Source organism: Tachyglossus aculeatus, chromosome 5 (genome assembly GCF_015852505.1).
Source record: "Tachyglossus aculeatus isolate mTacAcu1 chromosome 5, mTacAcu1.pri, whole genome shotgun sequence".
Lineage (NCBI taxonomy): Eukaryota > Metazoa > Chordata > Mammalia > Monotremata > Tachyglossidae > Tachyglossus > Tachyglossus aculeatus.
The window spans coordinates 95,426,127-95,447,431 of record NC_052070.1 but is presented as its reverse complement, the minus strand read 5'-3'; the positions used below and the strand labels follow the sequence as shown (position 1 = coordinate 95,447,431).

The 21,305-nt window shown below is 41.3% G+C and overlaps 1 protein-coding gene across 2 annotated transcripts in view; it reads left to right on the top strand.

The window, feature by feature from the left end:
• Positions 1-21,305, top strand: part of MCTP2 (multiple C2 and transmembrane domain containing 2) — a 188,419-nt gene that overhangs the window by 47,980 nt on the left and 119,134 nt on the right. The window contains exons 8-9 of one of the 2 annotated variants that reach the window (XM_038746270.1): positions 13,676-13,840; positions 17,898-18,028. In XM_038746270.1, the coding sequence (XP_038602198.1) occupies positions 13,676-13,840; positions 17,898-18,028 (296 nt within the window). Of the gene's footprint in view, positions 1-13,675; positions 13,841-17,897; positions 18,029-21,305 lie in introns of those variants that run through there. The other variant, XM_038746271.1, reaches the window with a different exon arrangement.

Sequence of the window (21,305 nt, the reverse complement as noted above, 5' to 3'; positions counted from 1 at the left end):
TATTACTTTGTTTCACTGTTAGAGGATTATTTTTTATCACGATAGTATAGGGAATTTTTTAAAAAATGTGGGGACTGTAACAGGTGTAAACCTTATTTACACACAGACCTGCTCTTTCACATATGTATACTGATTTTGACCCTGGTTTGAATTGGCTTTGTTGAGAGGGCTATACAGGAGCTGCCCAGATTAGCATCCACAAAGTTAGTTACTCATACACAAATCTATGTATATTTATACTATGCCAGTACACTCTTAGTAGAGGTTTTTTGGCACATTTCCAGAACAACTCTAATTTCCACATTTTGTTTTTATGCACCTGAGAAATTTGAAATGGAAGGTAAATCTAAGTGAAGAGAGTGGCTAAGATAAAGGTTTAAAAACCTTTTTGACTGGACTGAGTACTAGTACTACCAGAGAATAGGCTAGTTTGCAGTGTGGTTTGTTCACCTCAGTTTTATTTTAGTAATAACTTGGCCATGTTTCTACCATTGCAGCAAAAATGGGCGCAAGATGCAGGCATGGTGGCTTTAACCTAAGGAATGTGTGTGTTAAGACATCAGAGTTTCCTTAGTACCATTGTGGTTTCTCTCCCTTTCCTGATATTTCATTCTGGACTTAATATGAAATACTTAAAGATTGTTTCTGAAAAGTAATTTCAATGTCCATTCTAGTCTTTGTTTTTTTTAAAAAATTGTAATAATAATGATGATGATATTTGTTAAGCACTTACTATGTGCCAAGCACTGTTCTAAGTGCTGGAATACCAAATCCAAACTCCAATTCATTGTCAATTCACTATCTAATTGTCCTTCTCCTTGTTGTTTTTTTTATGTAAGCTAGAAAGAAGATAGGTTCAGAAAAAAATGACACTGAGCTTCTGTATTTAATTGTAGATGTAAGACATGAATAATAACCCCTCTCCCTTCTTTCCTGCTTTGCCAATTTGTTGCATGGTATCTGGTATTAAAAAGAAATTTATAAATTACTTTGAGTTCTTTGTATCTTGTTCTGCCTCTCAGAGGTGACTCACCTTGTTCTGTGCTATTAGATGCCTGTATTCAAACAGGCAGCCTTTCTTAAGTGTTGACCATCAAGTAAATAAGCGTGTTTGGCTTGGGGAAGTCTTCCCCTGACCTACAGTACTGCATACCTAAGATCCAAGTAATTCAATTACCAGCTCCTCCATTGCCATTTATGCCATCAGCCTTTACTGACTGAGCAAATTGTGTGAAAGGTTAGATAAAATCCTCATAGTTGTCTAATCACAAAGTAAGGTCCCGGGCTCTGCCTGTCCCTTCAGTGTATCAGTTTGCTTGCCTCAGTGCACTTGGGTCTCTCTAGAAACACTCCTTGGCCATGCCAGTATTCGGATCTTGTGTTCATTTCACAGGGCAAGCCTAGGTGCCACCGAGCTCTGCGCGAACTTGGTAGGCTCACATCAGTTCAATTTCCTCAATGACTTCCCTTCCCCAGAGGGCAACAGCATTTGAAGGCTGGCTGACTCCCCTAAGGAGCATGACCTTGAAAGTTTTTGCCAATCAAAATGCTGCTATTTCTGACTGTGGCTTTTCTATGGGGGTTTGGGGCCACTATGTCTCATCTCCTGTGTCTCACTTCTTGTGTCTCCATTTCATCCATTCTTAAGTACAGTGGAAATAACCAGGTTCAGTTGGCCTGCTCATCACAGAATTAGGAACGGTGAAAGCTTTGCTCTTTCTATCTCACATAGGTCAGGTTTTGTAGGTATATGAAAGATATAGTTACTGCCCTTGTCCTATTTCTCAGGGAAGAGAAATGGAGACCCAGCTCCCTCCTCACACCATTCAAATGTATTCTAAGTGCCACACAGACATACGTTTGTGTGTACTTAACAGAGTGCAATACTGTTAGTGAGCAGTGACTCCAACACGCAGTGGCAAGGATGCATAAGTGGCCCAGGGTCTACAAACAGCATAGTGGCCACAAATCAGTCAATCAGTCAATCAATCAGTGGCATTTATTGAGCACTTTCATTGAGGATATGTGCATATGTTCTGTGGAGCTGAAGGCATGATGAATACCATATGCTTAAAGGATACAGATCCAAGTGCATAGGTGATGCAGAAAGGAAAGGACTAGAGAAAATGAGGGCATAGTTGGGGAAGGCGTATTGGAGGAGATGCAATTTTAATAAGGCTTTGAAGATGGGGAGGGTGGTGGTATATCAGACATGAATCAATCAGTGGTATTTTTTGAGAACTTACTGTGTGAAGAGCACTGTACTAAGTGCTTTGGAGAGATACCCAGAGCTTAGAACAGTGCTTTGCACATAGTAAGCACTTAACAAATACCAACATTATTATTACAAAACAAAAGAGTTGGTACACACGTTCTCTGCCCACCAGGAGTTTGCAGTCTAAAGTGAGAAGGACTTCCAGGCCAGAGGGAGCTTGTGGGCAAGGGGTTGGTAGTGAGAGAGGTGAGATATAAGTCCAGCGAGTAGGTTAGTGTTAGAGGAGCAAAGTGTTTGGTCTGTGTTGTGGTGGAAGAGACTTGGGGCAACATTTTGAGGCCTACCCTGTACTAATGACATGCTCTGGAAAATCCTGCTCAACACAGGTAGAATTGGGGCTGGATGGTTCTCATGAATCCATCTTAAGGCAGGCCAGATACCCATCACAGGGGTAGTCCCCTGTGAGGGTACAAAGGAGTTACAAGACATAAGCCTTTCTCTCAAGTAGTTTACATTCTAGCGAGAGAGACAGACTTTAAATTATTAATTAGGGTAGTAATTTACACGTAATAGTAATAATAATAATGATGATAGTATTTGTTAATCGCTTACTATGTGCCAAGTACTTTTCTAAGCGTTGGGGTAGATACAAGGTAATCAGGTTGTCCCACATGGGGCTCACAGTCTTAATCCCCATTTTATAGATGAGGTAACTGAGGCACAGAGAAGTTAAGTGGCTTGCCCAAGGTCACACAGCAGACATGTGGCAGATCCTGGATTAGAACCCGCATCCTCTGACTCCCAAGCCCATGCTCTTTCCACTAAGCCATGCTGCTTCTTCGTAGACACGCTGCTTCTCTGTAAGATATGTTCTTATGTGTAAGATATTCTCCTGAGGGCTATGGGTGTTATGGCAATTTAAGTGCTTACTCTCCCAATAATTTAGGACAGTGCTTTCCACATAGTAAGCACTCAATGAACGTTATTGATTGGGGAAAGGCTGCAGTGGCAGTTGGGAGGGTACAAGGTGGAGAGTTTCGGGATCACTCAGACCTGACCTTCCTGAGGAAATATGGTATCAGAAGTGTTTTACAGATGGGAAGAGCTGGAATGTGTTGGAGATGAAGCGGGGAGGGGAAAGGAATTTGATACAGTGGGACAATCTCTCCCTCAAACAAGCTTTCAGCAACCTTTTGCCAGTGCCTTCTAGAGGCCTAGTTCAGCCTTGAAACTTGTTTTCCCATTAAGCACTTTATTGTGAGTTCTGAGAAGGGTCAATACCTCTGAAATGGATTTGGAATTGGCTCCTTTGTATCTCTGGGCCTCCCCACAGTGAGTTTAGAAAAGCGGCATGGCTCAGTGGAAAGAGCATGGGCTTTGGAGTCAGTGGTAATGGGTACAAATCCCGGCTCCGCCAGTTGTCAGCTGTGTGACCTTGAGCAAGTCACTTAATTTTTCTGGGCATCAGTTACCTCATCTGTAAAATGGGGATTAAGACTGTGAGCCCCCCGTGGGACAACCTGATCACCTTGTAACCTCCCCAGTGCTTAGAACAGTGCTTTGCACATACTAAGCACTTAATAAATGCCATTATTATTATTATTTTGGGAGCCTTATACCTGGACCTGCTCAAGCCGGAAGGAACCCGGGACCCATTTCCAGAACCATTCAACGTTTCTTAGCATTGCTTTCACAAACCACCTCCTAGATCAACCCCTTCCTCTTCATCCTAATGGCTGCCACCCTAGAATAAGCTCTGGTCATGTTAATGCTCAATTTCTGTATCAGCTTCCTCACTGGCCTCCCTGCCACCACCTTCTTCCCTGTCTGATCTTTACTCTTTACCACATATAGCTTCATTCAGTTGTATTTATTGAGCATTTACCATTTGCAGAGAACTGTACTAAGCACTTGGGAGACTACAATATAACAATAAACAGACACATTCCCATCCCACAGTGAGCTTATAGTCTTGTAAGCTCATCTTCTTGAAGCACCATTTGGTAAACATGTTACCATTCCTCAAAATCTTCCATTGGCTTCCTTTTTGTCTCTGCATTTTGCAAAAATTGTTCACAATTGCTCTTCAAGTGTCTTACCAGCTTACCTCACCTTACATAACTGTTCTGTTCATCTGCTACTCACTACCTTGCTATTTTAATTCTTTCCACACTAATCTAAACCCTGCTCTTGTTGACTCTCCCAGCTCCATCCCCTCACTGATACTGTTCCCCAGCTTAGACACCTTCCTTTCCCAAATCTAACAAAACCATAGTCCTTCCCATATTCAAAGCCCTTCTGAATTCCCACCTTTGCTGAGAAGCCTTTCCCAATTGCTACTCAACACAAGTTGTTTAAACCAAACAACCATCCCTAGTACTTATGTATACCTATCCTCAGCACTTAGGCTCATATGTTATTTCAATTATCCATTAAATTATTCTGATTATTTCTAAATATTTTTATGTTTGTTTCCCCTATTCAAGTGTATACCCCATATGGGCAGGGAACTTCTTTGTTCAGTAGTTCCCAAGCCCTTAGTACAGTACACTGCACCCAAGGGGTAGTCCATAAGTGCTATTCCTACTATTATTACTTCGTGTGTGTGTGTGTGTGTGTGTGTGTGTGTGTGTGTGTGGATACTAAATTCGAAGTCTAGCAACCCACTCATTCACATGCATGGAAGAAGATTCCCTTGTATAGATAGAACCCATTGACCCCCATAATTTAAAGCAGCCTTCCTCCTTCTTTGGCAGTACAAAGGAAGTAAGTAGGATATTGTCTCCAGAAGACGTCTCTGAGTTCTGCACTCCTAATGAATACGCTGTCATTGAGAGAGCCAGTCAAATTCTCAACAACCCATGAAGAGTAGGTCCCATTCTTTTATTCTTTCAAGAATTGGATAACCCCTGAGCAAGTATACAAGGGTGGGAATTAAACATGGTACCTGGGCCCTGAAGATGTGGAGAGGAGGTTGGTGATGGATATGTAGTATTAAGTATACAACAATCAAACAAAATAAAGATAACATTAAATGGACAAAGAGCAATAGGGCATGGAAGATAGAGGAGCAGAGTTTCAGATTCCTTGTGGTTCGAAGCCCAGTATTCCCAGTGGCCACAGCCTTCCCAGCATTCTAAACATTGAGAGGACTCCATGATTTTCATAATGATAATAATAATTATGTTATTTGTTAAGCGCTCACTATGTGTCAGGGAGGTTACTAAGTGCTTGAGTAGGTTACAAGATGATCAGGTTGGTACAGTCCCTATCACACATGGGGCTCACTGTCTTAATCCCCATATTTCAGATGAGGAAACTGAGTCCCAGAGAGGTGAAGTGACTTATCCAACATCAAAGAGCAGCCAAATAAGGAAGCCAGGATGCTTTTTAACCTTGCTAAAGTGGAAAGCAGAGGAAGGGCTGATATGAAGAAAATCCCTGGTTGTTTGGGGACAGAGTCATAGACATCAGTCTGAGAAGGAACAAGCAGAGGCTCTCTTTAACTGAATTCTTCATTTTGTTCTGTTTTATGGACATCAGACCAAGGAATAGTTTTGTAATAGTTACCTGTTAGCCTTTCACAAGTTAGGTGGGAAAAGTAGCAGGTCACAATCAGGGGTAAATAATTTTGCTTTGCTCCTCATTTTCCCTGTACAATTGGAACATGTTTCCTATGATTAAGATGGCATTACTATTCTCATCCTATTAGTATCCTTCAGCAAACCAAGTATTTACCATAATTCACAGATAACTCGACAGTACAACCCAATCACCTAGGGACAAACTTGTTTTACTCACAGTGTCTTTCTCTACAACTGAGCATTCTTTGACTAACTTCTGAGAACTGCTATAAATTTTTTTTTAAAGTGTAGATTTAGTGTAGACTTTAGTCAATGTACTATTATTTAAAGATAAAAACTTTTGATTGATAGGTAGGCCAAACCTCCCATTAAAACATTTTTCAAGTATGGAGAACATAGTTTATCTAGAAATCTTAGTTGCAGGTGTCATTATCAGAAAATAACCAAAATCCTTTTTCTTTATATTTTTAAAAAACTGTTACAAAATCCATGTTGTGCACTTATATAGATGCTATTAGGATTTATGCCTCAGAGAATCTTTTCAGGCACTTAAAGAAGCTGTTTAGTGTTTCCTCTGTTGGGGTCTGCTCTGGGAAGGTATGGGTAGGCTCACTTCATGTCATAAAAGTTGTTGACAGGGTAGAGTGGTTTCCCATGATAAAAGTAAAGCAGAGACATTTGAAGGAAACATTTTATAAACTGATTGCTCTTTCTTTAACCCCTTATATGATTGCCCATCAAAGGGAGTCAGTCTTTCAGTACGATACACTTTCCTTCGTCGGCTCCATGTTTCTCCTAGACAGCTTTAATTCTCCTCATTCTCCTGGTTACTTAGTGTCGACAGCGGCCCTGAGGGGAAATGACATCCTGTATAGTTGTACTAGGATGTTATTAAAGCTGCCTGTATGTATGTAATCCAGTATAGCATTATCCAATTTGGCTTTTGCTCTAGCTAGATTCTAGTTTAAAACTCCTGAACGGTGGCATTACTTTGTTTAAAAGACTACTCCATGATCCGACTGGTTTCCTCTGATGGTTTTATGACAGTGAATTAAAATGTTTCCATTTAGATCTTAATAAGTTTTGCCTCATTTTTATTGGTCCCTCATGACTTCTCTTCCTAAACTTTTATCCCTTTAAGGATTTATGGTTTGTCTACCACACAGAAATCTACATTTTTCTCTGTAATTGCACTTATTTGATAATCAAGAAGTGTTTTCCAAAAATAAGAACACTCATCTTTTTTTATAAAGATTGAGAAAGCAGGATACATTGTATTTGGCTTAGATCAAACCAAGAGATGGTGGCAAGTCAGGGAATGGATTTAGAATGTCCTCTGCTCAACCCCAGTATATTTTGTCCAGAGTTTGATTTTATGGCTAGACTTGTTCAGATTCTACAGTGCAGAGTTTTTTCCTTTGTTCTTAAGTGGTCCATGTCTTATCTTTGATCCTCCAGTGATCACAAGAAACTCATTTTGTTTAAACAAGTCACCCAAGTATTTGGGAAAGTGATGTTGATGATAATGGGGTCCACACATTGAGAATGATGGACTGTATGAGCACAGCCCACCCTCTCTCTTCCCCTAAGTCACATTCACACTGGGCAGCAGAATTCAGTGAGAATGTAGGTGGATGTGGGTGCAAGACAAAAGTTATTTTTATGGGCAGGATTCATTTATGGCCTCAAGAGACAGCAGCATAGTGTCAACGCGGTGCCGTAAAGCATAACCCATGGGGGGATTGCCTTGGAAACAACTGCCATCTTCACTCCCTGTGTTAGTTAGCCAGTTATTTTTCAGATTTCCTGTTGGGCCCATCAATCTTTTGGAAGGGCCTGGAAGATTCTTCCATCACTGATGTTGAAGCCCTTGCAGGTGGAATTGGAATTAGTGCCCTGCTGTCCATATTTCTAGAGCCTGCTTCTCTTTTTTTAATTTTTGTATTTGTTAAGCACTCCCTATGTGCCAGGCACTGTATTAAGCCTTGGGGTGGGTAAAAGCTAATCAGTTTGGACACAGACGTGGGACTCATGGTCTTAATCTCCATTTTACAGATGAGGTAATCAGGGCACAGGCAAGTTAGGTGACTTACCCAAGGCCACACAGAAGACATTCCCTCTCATCTTATGAAATCTCTCGCTCCATCCCTCCTCCCCTCCTTAACTTCCATCTTCAACTGCTCATTCTCCACTGGTTCCTTCCCCTCTGCCTTCAAACATGCCCACGTCTCCCCCATCCTAAAAAACCCCTCTCTTGACCCTACCTCCTCTTCTAGTTATCGCCCTATCTCCCTCCTACCATTCCTTTCCAAACTCCTTGAACGAGTCGTCGACACCCACTGCCTCAAATTCCTCAATGCCAACTCTCTCGTTGACCCCCTCCAATCTGGCTTCTGTCCCCTACATTCCACCGAAACTGCCCTCTCAAAGGTCACCAATGACCTCCTGCTTACCAAATCCAATGGCTCCTATTCTATCCTAATCCTCCTCGACCTCTCAGCTGTCTTCGACACTGTAGACCACCCCTTTCTCCTCAACACGCTATCCAACCTTGGCTTCAGAGACTCCATCCTCTCCTGGTTCTCCTCTTACCTCTCCGGCCGTTCATTCTCAGTCTCCTTTGTGGGCTCCTCCTCCCCTTCCCATCCCCTTACTGTAGGGGTTTCTCAAGGCTCAGTTCTCGGTCCCCTTCTGTTCTCTATCTACACTCACTCCCTTGGTGAACTCATTTGTTCCCACGGCTTCAACTATCATCTCTACGCTGATGACACCCAAATCTACATCTCTGCCCCTGCTCTCTCTCCCTCGCTTCAGGCTCATGTCTCCTCCTGCCTTCAAGACATCTCCATCTGGATGTGTGCCCCCCATCTAAAACTCAATATGTCCAAGACTGAACTCCTTATTTTCGCTCCTAAACCCTGCCCTCTCCCTGACTTTCCCATCAGTGTTGATGGCACTACCATCCTTCCTGTCTCACAAGCCCACAACCTTGGTGTCATCTTCGACTCTGCTCCTTCGTTCACCCCTCACATCCAATCCGTCATCAAAACCTGCCGGTCTCACCTCCGCAACATCGCCAAGATCTGCCCTTTCCTCTCCATCCAAACCGCTACCCTGCAGGTTCAATCTCTCATCCTGTCCCGATTGGATTACGGCATCAGCCTCCTCTCTGATCTCCCATTCTCCTGTCTCTCCCCACTTCAGTCTATACTTCATGCCACTGCCCAGATTTTCTTTGTGTAGAAATGCCCTGGGCATGTTACTTCCCTCCTCAAAAATCTCCAGTGGCTACCAGTCAACCTACGCATCAGGCAAAAACTCCTCACTCTCGGCTTCAAGGCTCTCCATCATCTCACCTCCTCATACCTCACCTCCCTTCTTTCCTTCTACAGCCCAGCCCGCATCCTACACTCCTCTGTCGCTAACCTACTCACTGTGCCTCGTTCTTGCCTGTCCCGCCATCGACCCCTGGCCCACGTCCTCTGCACACCCGCCAAGCTAGCTCTCTTCCTCCCTTCAAAGACCTACTGAGAGCTCACCTCCTCCAGGAGGCCTTCTGAGACTGAGCCCCCTCCCCCTCCCCATCCCCCCACCCTACCTCCTTCCCCTCCCCACAGCACCTGTATATATGTTTGTACTGATTTATTACTCTATTTTACTTGTACATATTTATTATTCTATTTATTTTATTTTGTTAATATGTTTTGTTTTGTTGTCTGTCTCCCCCTTCTAGACTGTGAGCCCGTTGTTGGGTAGAGACCATCTCTATATGTTGCCAAGGACTATCAACCAATCAGTGACAGTTATTGAGGGTTTACTCTGTGCCTAAAATTACTAAGCACTTGGGATAGTACAGTACAGCAGAAGTAGCATTCATGTTTTCTGCCCATAATGGGCTTATAGTTTGGAGGGGGAGACAGACCTAATGTCAATAAATAATTTATAGTACATAATTTAAAAAGATAATAATTATAGTAATTATGGTATTTGTTAAGCACTTACTATGTGCAAGGCACTGTACCAATTGCTGGAATGGATATAAGCAAATCTGATTGGACACAGTCCCTGTCCCATGCGGGGCTCACAGTCTCATGATATGTACATATGGGCTGTGGAGTTGAGGGTAGGGTGAAAATCAAATCCCCAAAAGTCTCAGACTAGGCTCAAGAATCCAAGTTCTCCAGTATAGTGGTTTGGTGTGGATGGGATAATTTATTATGAGGGTAGGAAGGAGGTTGGGGTTGGTGATGTAGCACTGCTCTCCTGGGCAGCTCACAGCATGACCCCAGATCCTTTGCCCCCAAAGAAAGACTCTTACTGCTTTTAGGAATTGGATGCGGAATGTGCACAATAGGTTCATTAAGGAACTGAAATGAGAGTTTGCAAAATAAAATTGCCCTTTAGAAGAGAACAAATGGAAGCTTTTAACATGCATTTTTAACATATTTAAGTGGAAAAATTGCAAGTTTTTTTTCCACTCTCTGAGAACTGCACAAATAAGTGCCTCCTCTCCCACCCTTATTTAAAATAAATTAAAAAAATAAAAAATCTTGGACTTAAAGCAGCGAGTACATCACATCTAACATGACTGCGTTAAAAGTCCTAAAATGTTCAAAGTACGACTGAGATAGATAAAGGCTTTGATGGGAAGTGGATATTTCCCAGGGACATTACAAGCAATAATCCAGATGTTACAGTGTATTGCAATGAGTGTCCATGGATAGATCAGGAGCTCAAGCCAAGCTGTGTCTGCTGTAGGCCTCAGTCCCCACTCCCATGCTGTTTTGCCATATGGAAGCAATCTCTAGGCCCCTTTAATAGCCAGCTTTGGATTCCATTTTCACAGGACTCAGAGAGCTAAGTGGAGCTGTTTTATGGACAAGTTAGATAGAAGCCTTTCCAAGATAAACATCCAATTCGAAATTAGGACATACCCAGCCGCAAAATTATTTTAGGGCATATTTCATGGAAGTACTGCCATTTTTCTTAGGCAATTGCCAGACTGTAGGATGCCCTTTGATCCCCTGTGGACATTACTCCCTTTTTTATAAAAAGGATTTTGAAATAGTTGCAGTGTTTAGGGAGGAATATATCTGCCGGGACTTTGAAGTATGTCCATGGGAACAGTCATGTTTTAGCTTTCTGGATGGCAACTGCAATTTTTTAAAAAATGTTGCAGCTGGATTTATGAATCAAAATCTCATTTTCTCTTTAAAAGTAGGATTTTCCGCCTGTTGTGTCCGATAAGCCAAATAAAGTGTTTAATTAGAATTGTCTTAATGTGGATGGTGGGATTCAAGGGTCTTCATATATTTAATGAGTTAGTAAAAAGCCCTTGAAAGTTATTTGTGCTTTTGTTTGGTAAACTTTTGATTCTGAATGGTGTAAATCCAGGAATGTCCCTAGAGAATGAGAGCAATGCAGGATTGTTTTTTCTTCTGCCGGATTGTTATTTTTTTTTTCTCCCCCACCCCACAACTTCAAATGTCAAAAGGAAAGGAAGGCTCAGGTAGTTGGAGAGATCCTTTGCAAGTGTGTGATTTTTTTTCTGAATGTCATAGAACTAAGAATCATCTACCCCATGTGTGGCAGTTATTTTATCTGAATAAGTATGAGAAGCAGACTGACCTTGTGGATAGAGGATGGGCCTGGGAGTCAGAAGACCTGGGTTCTAATCCCAGATCCAACACTTGTGTGCTGTGTGACCTTGAGCAAGTACTTAACTTCCCTGTGCCTGTTACCTCATCTGCAAATGGGGATTAAGACTCTGAGCCCCGTGTGGGACATGAGTTGTGTTTGACCTAATTACCTTGTGCCCCAGTAGTTAGTACAGTGCCTGACACATCGTAAATTCTTAACAAGTACCATTAAAAAACCACATTTGTAGATGACACTGATACCCCATTAGTTGTGGTAACTCATGACTAATAGCTGTTTGAGTGAGTCTTTGTTTCTGAATGATTCTGGACTGATGGATGGAAGTGAACAAACTGCTTTAAAAATTTGCTGTTTAAATTTAATAGATGATGATAAAAGTGCTTTATCCTTTCTTTTCCACATTGTACTAAGCACTGGGGTAGATACAAAAGTGATCAAAGAGCCTAACGAAACATTATGTTAGCACCAGAAAAAATAGATGCACAAATGCTCCCTGCAGAGTTGACTTTTGAAAAGCAACTACTGTGAGGAGAAACTGCTATGAGAAGCAGTACGGTCTAGTGGAAAGAGCCCAGTCCTAGGAATCAGGGAACCTGGGTTCTAATCCAGGCTCTACAACTTGTCTACTGTGTGACCTTGGGTAAGTCTCTTAACTTCTCTGGGCCTCAGTTACCTCATCTATAAAATGGAGATTAAGACTGTGAGCCTTTTGTGGGACAGGGAATGTTTCCAACCTGATGATCTTGTATCTAGCCCAGCACTTAATATGGTGCCTAGCACATAGTAAATGCTTAACAAATACCATGAAAAAAAGACAACTGAAGGCAAAACACTGATCACCATCTATTATTAAAATTTGAACAGTGAATTCATAAAGCAGTTCACTTCCATCCCAGTATTATGAAATCATTTAAGCACAAATATTCACTCAAATAGACATTAATCATGATGAACTGGAACAAATGGGGTGTCAATATCATTTATTTATTTTAAATGGTATTTGTTAAGCACCAGGCATTGCATTAAACACTGGACTAGATACAAGCTAATCAAGTTGAAGACAGTCCCTGTCCCAAATGGGGCTCATGGTCTTAATCCCCATTTTACAGATAAAATAACTGAGGCCTAGAGAATAATAATAATAATAATGTTAGTATTTGTTAAGCACTCACTATGTACCAAGAACTGTTCTAAGCGCTGGGGGAGATATGAGGTAATCTGGTTGTCCCATATGGGGTTCACAGTCTTAATCCCCATTTTCCAGATGAGGTAATTGAGGCACAGAGAAATTAAGTGACTTGCCCAAAGTCACACAGCTGGTAAGTAGCAGAGCCAGGATTAGAACCCATGATCTCTGACCCCCAGGCAAGTTTCCACTGATCCACAAAAAGTGAAGTGACTTGCCCAAGGTCACACAAGCAGACAAGTAGTGGAGCTGGGATTAGAATCCAGGTTTTCTGACTCCCAGGCCCAGTCTCTTTCCATTAGGCCATGCTGCCTCTCACTGCAGCTTCTCATTTTTAGAAGTCTGAACTCTGAAGAGAACATTTATGTATCTGTCTTTTCCTATGCTAAAGTAATGTTTTGTTAAGCTCTTTGATCAATCTTTCTCTGTATTTCCATAACAAGTATTGGCTCTTTTTATGAATCGTCATCATTAATGGTAAATATAAATATCAGTACATAATAAGTTGTGGTCTTTTCCAAGGAGAACAATAACTTCCCTGATTTGTTTTGTTTGCTTTCTATACCTGCCGTTGAGATTGCACTATTAGGAGACTAACATTTCAGTAGTGGCAAAGGGAATCTTGATATGCAGTGAAATATGAATTTTAAATTAAATATGAAAACAAAATATTGTGTGTTTGAGGCAAATCATTATTGTTCCCCATTACATTACAAACCCTTTTCCCTTTCTTCTTCTGCTCCCTAAAATAATATAAATGTATGTAACTGGGGGTTATAGATACCAAATTTCCTGTTAAGACATAGATTAGTGTTTGCTAGAAGATTGACCAATGTTTAATATATCACTGACATTAATGACACACAGAAAAAAATATATGTATATTTCATTGCATTGTTGTTAACTGATCCTAAAACAAATAGTTAAATAATCACTTTTTGATAAGCAGTAATGTAAATGGCATTCCACAAACTGAAATGCATGTACTCTGAAGATTCAGCTAAAACACATTTGTCCATTTCATCTTCTTAGTCCTCTTTGATTCGAAGCCTCCGACTTTCAGAATCCTTAAGGAAGTACCAACTCTGGAATGGGACCATCAGTATCACTTTGTTAGAAGGGAAGAATCTTCCTGGAGGAACCATAACAAAGATATTTGTCTTGTTAAAATTCGGCGATCAGAAATATAAGAGCAAGGTAAGTTTGGACAATTCTGGAAGCTTTAAGGATGTTAAGATGCTTTGCTAGGTTATAAAACTGAATGTTTGAAAAATAATCTAAAATGCATACTTAATCAAAAATGTATTGATGAATATCGGACAATTAAATGAACTCTGTTCTTTATGCAAATTTACTGTGGGGTTATAATTTGGGGGCAATATTTAGTGAACTAGGGCCGTGAAAGTAGAACATTAATCAGGGATTCGCCATTATACAATGAATAATAGAAATGGCACTGACTGCCATTTTCCCACTGATTTTTCCAATATAATGTATTTTCTTTCTTTTTCAGAAGTCTTTTCAATAGTAATTATTTCTAAAACTCTCAAACTGTTTGAAAAATGATCACACCACCAGATGATCAAATAATTAAAAAATATTTGGCAATAACATTTTGGAGTTTGTCATAGATGGTGTTTCCTAAACTGCCCACTTCTTGCTGCTAATAATTTGTTACATCTGGGTCATTGTGGGCAGGGAATGTGTCTACCAACTCTGCTATATGGTTGTCTCCCAAGTGCTCAGTACAGTGCTCTGCACACAGTAAGCACTCAATAAATATGATTGATGTAATTCAGTTCTCTGTTTTTTACCAGCCTGCTCCTCTAGACTGTAAACTCACTGTGGGCAGGAGAACCTTTCAAACAACTGTCTTATACTGTATACTCTCAAGCACTTAGTACAATGCTCTGCACACAATAAGCCCCTAGTAAAAATGATTGATTGATTAAATTATCTGGGCATAGACAAGAAAGAGCAGCTCTTGTTTACACAGGCCTATTTCTCCTATGTAGTTGAGCTAGAACAAGTGACATGAGAAGGCAAGGAATTGGGACTTGAATTTTATTTTAAATATATATATATTTTATATATTTTATATTAATATAAAATATATTAATATATATTAAAATATATTAATATATATTATATATATATATAAAATTGGGATTGGAATGGCTGAAAAGAAATACATTTTGACTAACCTGATTTCCATTTCAATTTGCATATCCATTGCCTTTTTAATGTCTGCCACAATCCCTGTTTATAATTTATTTAGGGAAACCCCAGCCCCTTAATTATGATAATTAATTTGTACCACATGCCAGTGAGCAAAGGCAGGCCAATTTATGAGCTAGATTGAAGGAAGAAAGTTTAGAAAGTTTATCACTTGAGAGTGCCATACTAAAAAATAAGTAACAGTTCCCAGAATGAGGCCTAGAAAGAGTCTCAGTGTCTACCGCTGGAGTGTCCCTCAGAAGCCAGTTAGGATTTGATTAAGAGGAAAGTGACAAGAAGGTTTCTTTACTTTGGATCTGATACTGTTGTTTAGAAGCTCTTTATTTTGTAGACAAGCAAACGTTAGCCTGGCCTGCCCTACTGAACTAAGCTCCCATAAACTTTGGTGAAATGTGGCGATAAGTGTGTGATTACCATGATTTGGATTTTTGTAAGCAATGTTGGGTGCAGCTAAGTTTTCTTCCTGCCACCCGTATGTTAGAATAGTTCGGGAACTACATTAGACACCAAAAATTAAGCCTCATTCTTCCCACAAGGAAGCAGTGAGTAGAAGCCTAAGGCTGGCCTATGCAGACTATTACTCAGGGATCAGACAATCAATCAGTGATAATTACTGAGCACTTAGTTTGTGCGGAACACTGTACTAAGAGTTTGGGAAAATTTTAATACAGTTCTTAGACGTGGTCCTCTCCCTCAAGAAGCTTACAGTCTAATGGGTGGTTAGAGAGATCTACTCATAGCTCAAGGACACCAAATAATGGGAAGCAGTGTGGCCTAGTGGAACTGTATGGGCCTGGGATCTGAGTTCTAATTCTGACTCTGACCCTTGCCTGCTGTGTGACCCCCCCAAAATAACTTCTCTATGCCTCGGCTTCCTCATCTGTAAATGGGCATCCAGTGCTTGTTCTCCCTTCCTCAACAAGCCCCATGTAGGATTGAGTCTGTATCTGATCTGATTATCCTGTATCCTCCCCAGCAGTAGGTACAGTGCTTGTTGAATGGTAAATGGTTAACAAGTACCATGGAAATAATAATAATGCTCCTGACCAAAGCACAGAACATTTAAGAGATCTGGCTGGGACATACTCATAGTGTTTGACCAGCAGTGCATGTGATTCTACTCTGTTCCTTTTCTGGCCCTTCCACCTGCCTGGAAAATATATACAGGGAAGAGATGGAGGAAGTGGTGATAGTGCAGGCCTCTGGCTGGGGTGAAGTGAGTAGACTATACACCTTCTTCAAATAGAGAAGTAGGGAGATGGTTTTCTCCACAGCAGCTCTTGCACGTATCACCCTCTCCTCTTATAATGGGGAGTCAATCTCATTATCTCCCTGTACGAGGTGCCCACTTCAGGATAAGCCAACAGCTCATGTTACCATTGATACGTTTCTGTTAATGAGGTTCAATTATTACTATTATTAATGTTATTAATCATAATAATAGTATTTGTTAAGCACTTACTATGTGCCAAGCACTGTTTAGGTTATCCCATGTGGGGCTCACAGTCTTAATCCTCATTATATAGATGAGGTAACTGAGGCACAGAGAAGTTAAATGACTTATCCAAAGTCACACAGCTGACAAGTAGCAGAGCCAGAATTAGAACCCACAACATCTTACTCCCAAGCCTGTGCTCTTTCACTAAGCCACGCTGGTTCTCTCTTTTTTTGTGATGTCGTATAATATGTATATATATATAGAGGAAGGTTGGGGGGCAGCGTAGCCTAATGGATAGAGTATGGGCCTGGGAGTCAGAGGACCTGGGTTTTAATCCCGGCTCCTACACTTGTCTTCCATGTGAACTTGGGTAAGTCACTAGACATATCTGTGCCTCAGCTACCTCATCTGTAAAATGAAGATGAAGATTGTGATCCCCATGTGGAACAGGGACCATGTCCATACCAATTAGCTTGTATCTACAGCAGTGCTTAGTACAGTGCCTGGCACATAGTAAATGCTGAACAAGTACCCCAATTATTATTATTGTCATTTTTATTGTTATCTGATTAAAATGTTCAAGGAGTTAAAATGTCTATTTAATTTTAATTCAAATCTGGCGTTGCACATAAACATAATCCACATCTAGTTTTTTATATTTTTTCCCCTTCTTTAAAATTTTTTTTTTCCCTGAATTGAAGAAGCTCATTCTGTGGGTTGCAGCATTTGGGCTGCCATTTGGATGCCTCGCATCTCATCTAAAGTACAGCTTAGTGTTCTCCTGAGTGTGATCCCGCTCCAGTCCTTTAACCATTCAGTAACCTCTGGTTGTTCTCCAGCACTTGGGGAAAAAAAATGATTGGAAATTATGCCCATCCTGGGTGTCTTTTGAAAGTTAATATTTTAATATCCCTGACAGATGCTCTATAGTGCCAATGCTTTATTAGAAAAATCTTCAGTTTGCATTTTCGTTAATAACTGTTCTGTAGTAAAACAATTGCTTGTAGGATATGTCAATGCATACAATACTTTCTTAGCAATGAATAGGCAGACACAATGCTTTCTATGGGAGAGCTGTCATTTGTACTTTAACAATTGTATGTGAAGTCCGGTTCACTATTGTTGACTGTGTGTTTTTTAAACATATGTGTTTCATAGGGATGCAAGGCTAAGAAGGAAATAGCTCTCTCTTTATCCTCCTGGGTGGCAGCTCAATGCACCCAGAATCGGGGAGAGAGAGAGAGAGAGAGAGAGAGAGAGAGAGAGAGAGAGAGAGAGAGAGAGAGAGAGAGAGAGAGAGAGAGAGAGAGAGAGAGAGAGAGAGAGAGAGAGAGGAGAGAGAGAGAGAGAGAGAGAGAGAGAGAGAGAGAGAGAGAGAGAGAGAGAGAGAGAGAGAGAGAGAGAGAGAGAGAGAGAGAGAGAGAGAGAGAGAGAGAGAGAGAGAGAGAGAGAGAGATTCTCCTATATAGTTAAATTTCATGTTCCCCTGCATTTTCATAGATTAAGTTGATAATAATAAGTACTGCATACACAAATGATGTTTTAAGAAAATAAATATTATAACTGCCTGTTTTCTAGACACTGTGTAAGAGTGCAAATCCTCAGTGGAGGGAACAGTTTGATTTTCACTACTTCTCTGACAGGATGGGCATATTGGACATTGAGGTCTGGGGGAAGGATAACAAAAAACACGAGGAACGCTTGGGGACGTAAGTCTTCAATTTTATAAATATTAGCTAAAGTGATGTGAAAACAATGTGCACTTGCTTGTGGTTTATTGCTTTGTAAAACTATGTTTGGTGTAAGGTGTGCAGTCGCAGCTACACAAATGGTAATAACTGAGCTTGGTTGTATGCTTTATATTTGCTTCCAATAAGAAAACAGTCTAGACTTTAAACTCCTTGTGGGCTAGGAATTGGTCTACCAATTCTGTTGTACTATCCCAAGTGCTTAGTATGCTGTTCCACACACAGTAAACACTCAGTAATTATCGTTGATTGATTGATATAGTTCTACCAATCAAATATTTTAATGGATGTTTCTCTTTATTGGAGAGATTTTCTGAGTGCTAACTTCCCAGTGTATCTTAGAATGGGTAAATAAAGGAGCCTTTCTAAAAAAAAAAGCCATTATTACTATTTAAAACAGAGGGAGATGTTTGTTTTTTAAAACAAGAATGATGTTCCATACTAAAATTGTTTGGATGGAAAATCTTCACTCTTTGGTACTCAATTCTATTAATTTAAGTAGTATTTACCCTACAGTATTGCTTTCAGATTATTATCCAGTAGACATTTGAGGAGAAATATGAGTCAACCCAGTGAAATGCCATACCTGCATCGGGATATATCCCAGTCTCTGAAGTGATTGGGGATTTTTCAGAGGCAGCATTGAGTTTTGTACAAAGCCTTAATGATATCTAGAAAATTCTAATTCTCATCCTACCATTTTTTTCTCCAATTCTTTTTTATGGTGTTGTTTAAACGCTTGTGACAAACCAGGCACTGTACTAAATGCTGGGACAGATAGAAGCTAATCAGGTTGGACATAGTCCCTATCCCACATGGGGCTCACAGTCTGAGTCCCCATTTTACAGATGAAGTAACTGAGGCCCTGAGAAGTTAAGTGACTTGCCCAAGGTCATGGAGCAGACAAGTGGCAAAGTCGGAATTAGAACCCAGGTCCTCCTGACTACCAGGTCTGTGCTCTATCCACGCTGCTTCTTAATACCTCTTAATTTAAAAGGAGACCTCATCATCATCATCATCAATCGTATTTATTGAGCGCTTACTGTGTGCAGAGCACTGTACTTGGGAAGTACAAGTTGGCAACATATAGAGACAGTCCCTACCCAACAGTGGGCTCACAGTCTAAAAGGGGGAGACAGAGAACAAAACCAAACATACTAACAAAATAAAATAAAACCAAACATACTAACAAAATAAAATAAATAGAATAGATATGTACAAGTAAAATGAATAAATAAATAAATAGAGTAACAAATATGTACAAACATATATACATATATACAGGTGCTGTGGGGAAGGGAAGGAGGTAAGATGGGGGTGATGGAGAGGGAGATGAGGGGGAGAGTAAGGAAGGGGCTCAGTCTGGGAAGGCCTCCTGGAGTAGGTGAGCTCTCAGTAGGGCCTTGAAGGGAGGAAGAGAGCTAGCTTGGCGGATGGGCAGAGGGAGGGCATTCCAGGCCCGGGGGATGACGTGGGCCGGTGGTCGATGGTGGGACAGGTGAGAACGAGGTACGGTGAGGAGATTAGCGGCAGAGGAGCGGAGGGTGCGGGGTGGGCTGTAGAAGGAGAGAAGGGAGGTGAGGTAGGAGGGGGCGAGGTGATGGAGAGCCTTGAAGCCGAGAGTGAGGAGTTTTTACCTGATGCATAGGTTGATTCGTAGCCACTGGAGATTTTTGAGGAGGGGAATAACATGCCCAGAGCGTTTCTGGACAAAGACAATCCGGGCAGCAGCGTGAAGTATGGATTGAAGTGGGGAGAGACACGAGGATGGGAGATCAGAGAGAGGGCTGATGCAGTAGTCCAGACGGGATAGGATGAGAGCTTGAACGAGAAGGGTAGCAGTGTGGATGGAGAGGAAAGGGCGGATCTTGGCAATGTTGCGGAGCTGATACCGGCAGGTTTTGGTGACGGCTTGGATGTGAGGGGCGAACGAGAGAGCGGAGTCGAAGATGACACTAAGGTTGCCGGCTTGTGAGACGGGAAGGATGGTAGTGCCGTCAACAGAGATGGGAAAGTCAGGGAGAGGGCAAGGTTTGAGAGGGAAGACAAGGAGTTCAGTGTTGGACATGTAGGAAATATATTCATAAACAAAATTCCCAAATGTTTAAAACATAAATGTTTTGGGGACCTTACCCATTGAACCATGCTCTATGTGGCCATCCCAGGATATTGCCATGTTACTTACCGTTCTTCCGTGCCCTCAGCCACTTCCCTGATGGGGATGGTATATGGAAGCTTGAAAGATCCATGGTGATCTTTAACCTTCATTATGCTCACTGCTGGATGGGGAAGTGTTTGAGAATGAGGGGTCACATCTTCACTTTCAGGAGCAGAAAAAAATTGCTTCAGGGACAATAGGCAGGGAGCTCTATGTCCAACCCCCCTTCCACAGTCGTGGTCATGGTGACTCTGAAGGTGCAGATAAAGCCAAAGTGTTTCTGGCACTTGTTTGGGCCTAAGCATTTTTGTTAGAACCTCCCAGTGGGCATGCTCCAGCCCCTGAAGAAGAAAGTCAGGAAACGTTCAGAGCCATTGTTTGGAACAGCTCCCACATTGCCCATCCATCCATAAACAGAATTAATGGGGGCCTCTTAGAACCTCGAAAAGTCTGTCTCCCTTAAACATCAGTGAGAACCAATTCTGCTATCCCCTGGCACTCCTGCCTCTATCCACTTTACCTCTGAATGGAATCCTTGCTTGGTATTCTGCTGTTGCCTCCCCACTACTTAAGAACCTCTAATCATTGCCCATCCATCTCCTCATCAAACAGAAACTCCTTTATCATTGGTTTTAAAGCACTCAATCATCTCACCTGCTCCTAACTTACCACACTGATCTTCAACTACAGTCCAGTCTGCGTACTTTGTTCCTCTAGAGCCAGCTTATTCGCCATCCCCCAATCTCATCTGTCTCCCCACCGACCCCTTTCCCACATCTTCCCCCTCACAAGGAACTCCTTCCTCTTCCATATATGCCAGACCACCACTCCCCCCACTTCCGAACCTTTATTAATGTTTCATCTCCTCCAAGAGGCCTTCCCTGATTAATCCCTCTTTACACCGGCTCCCTCTCCCTTCTGTGTTGTCTACACACTTGGATCTGTGATCTTTAAGCATCTGATAATCGCCTCACTCTCAATCCCACAACACTTACATACATATCTATAAATTATATATTATAAATCATGTATTTATATTAACATCTGTCTCCCTTTCTAAAGTGTAAGCTCATTGAGGGC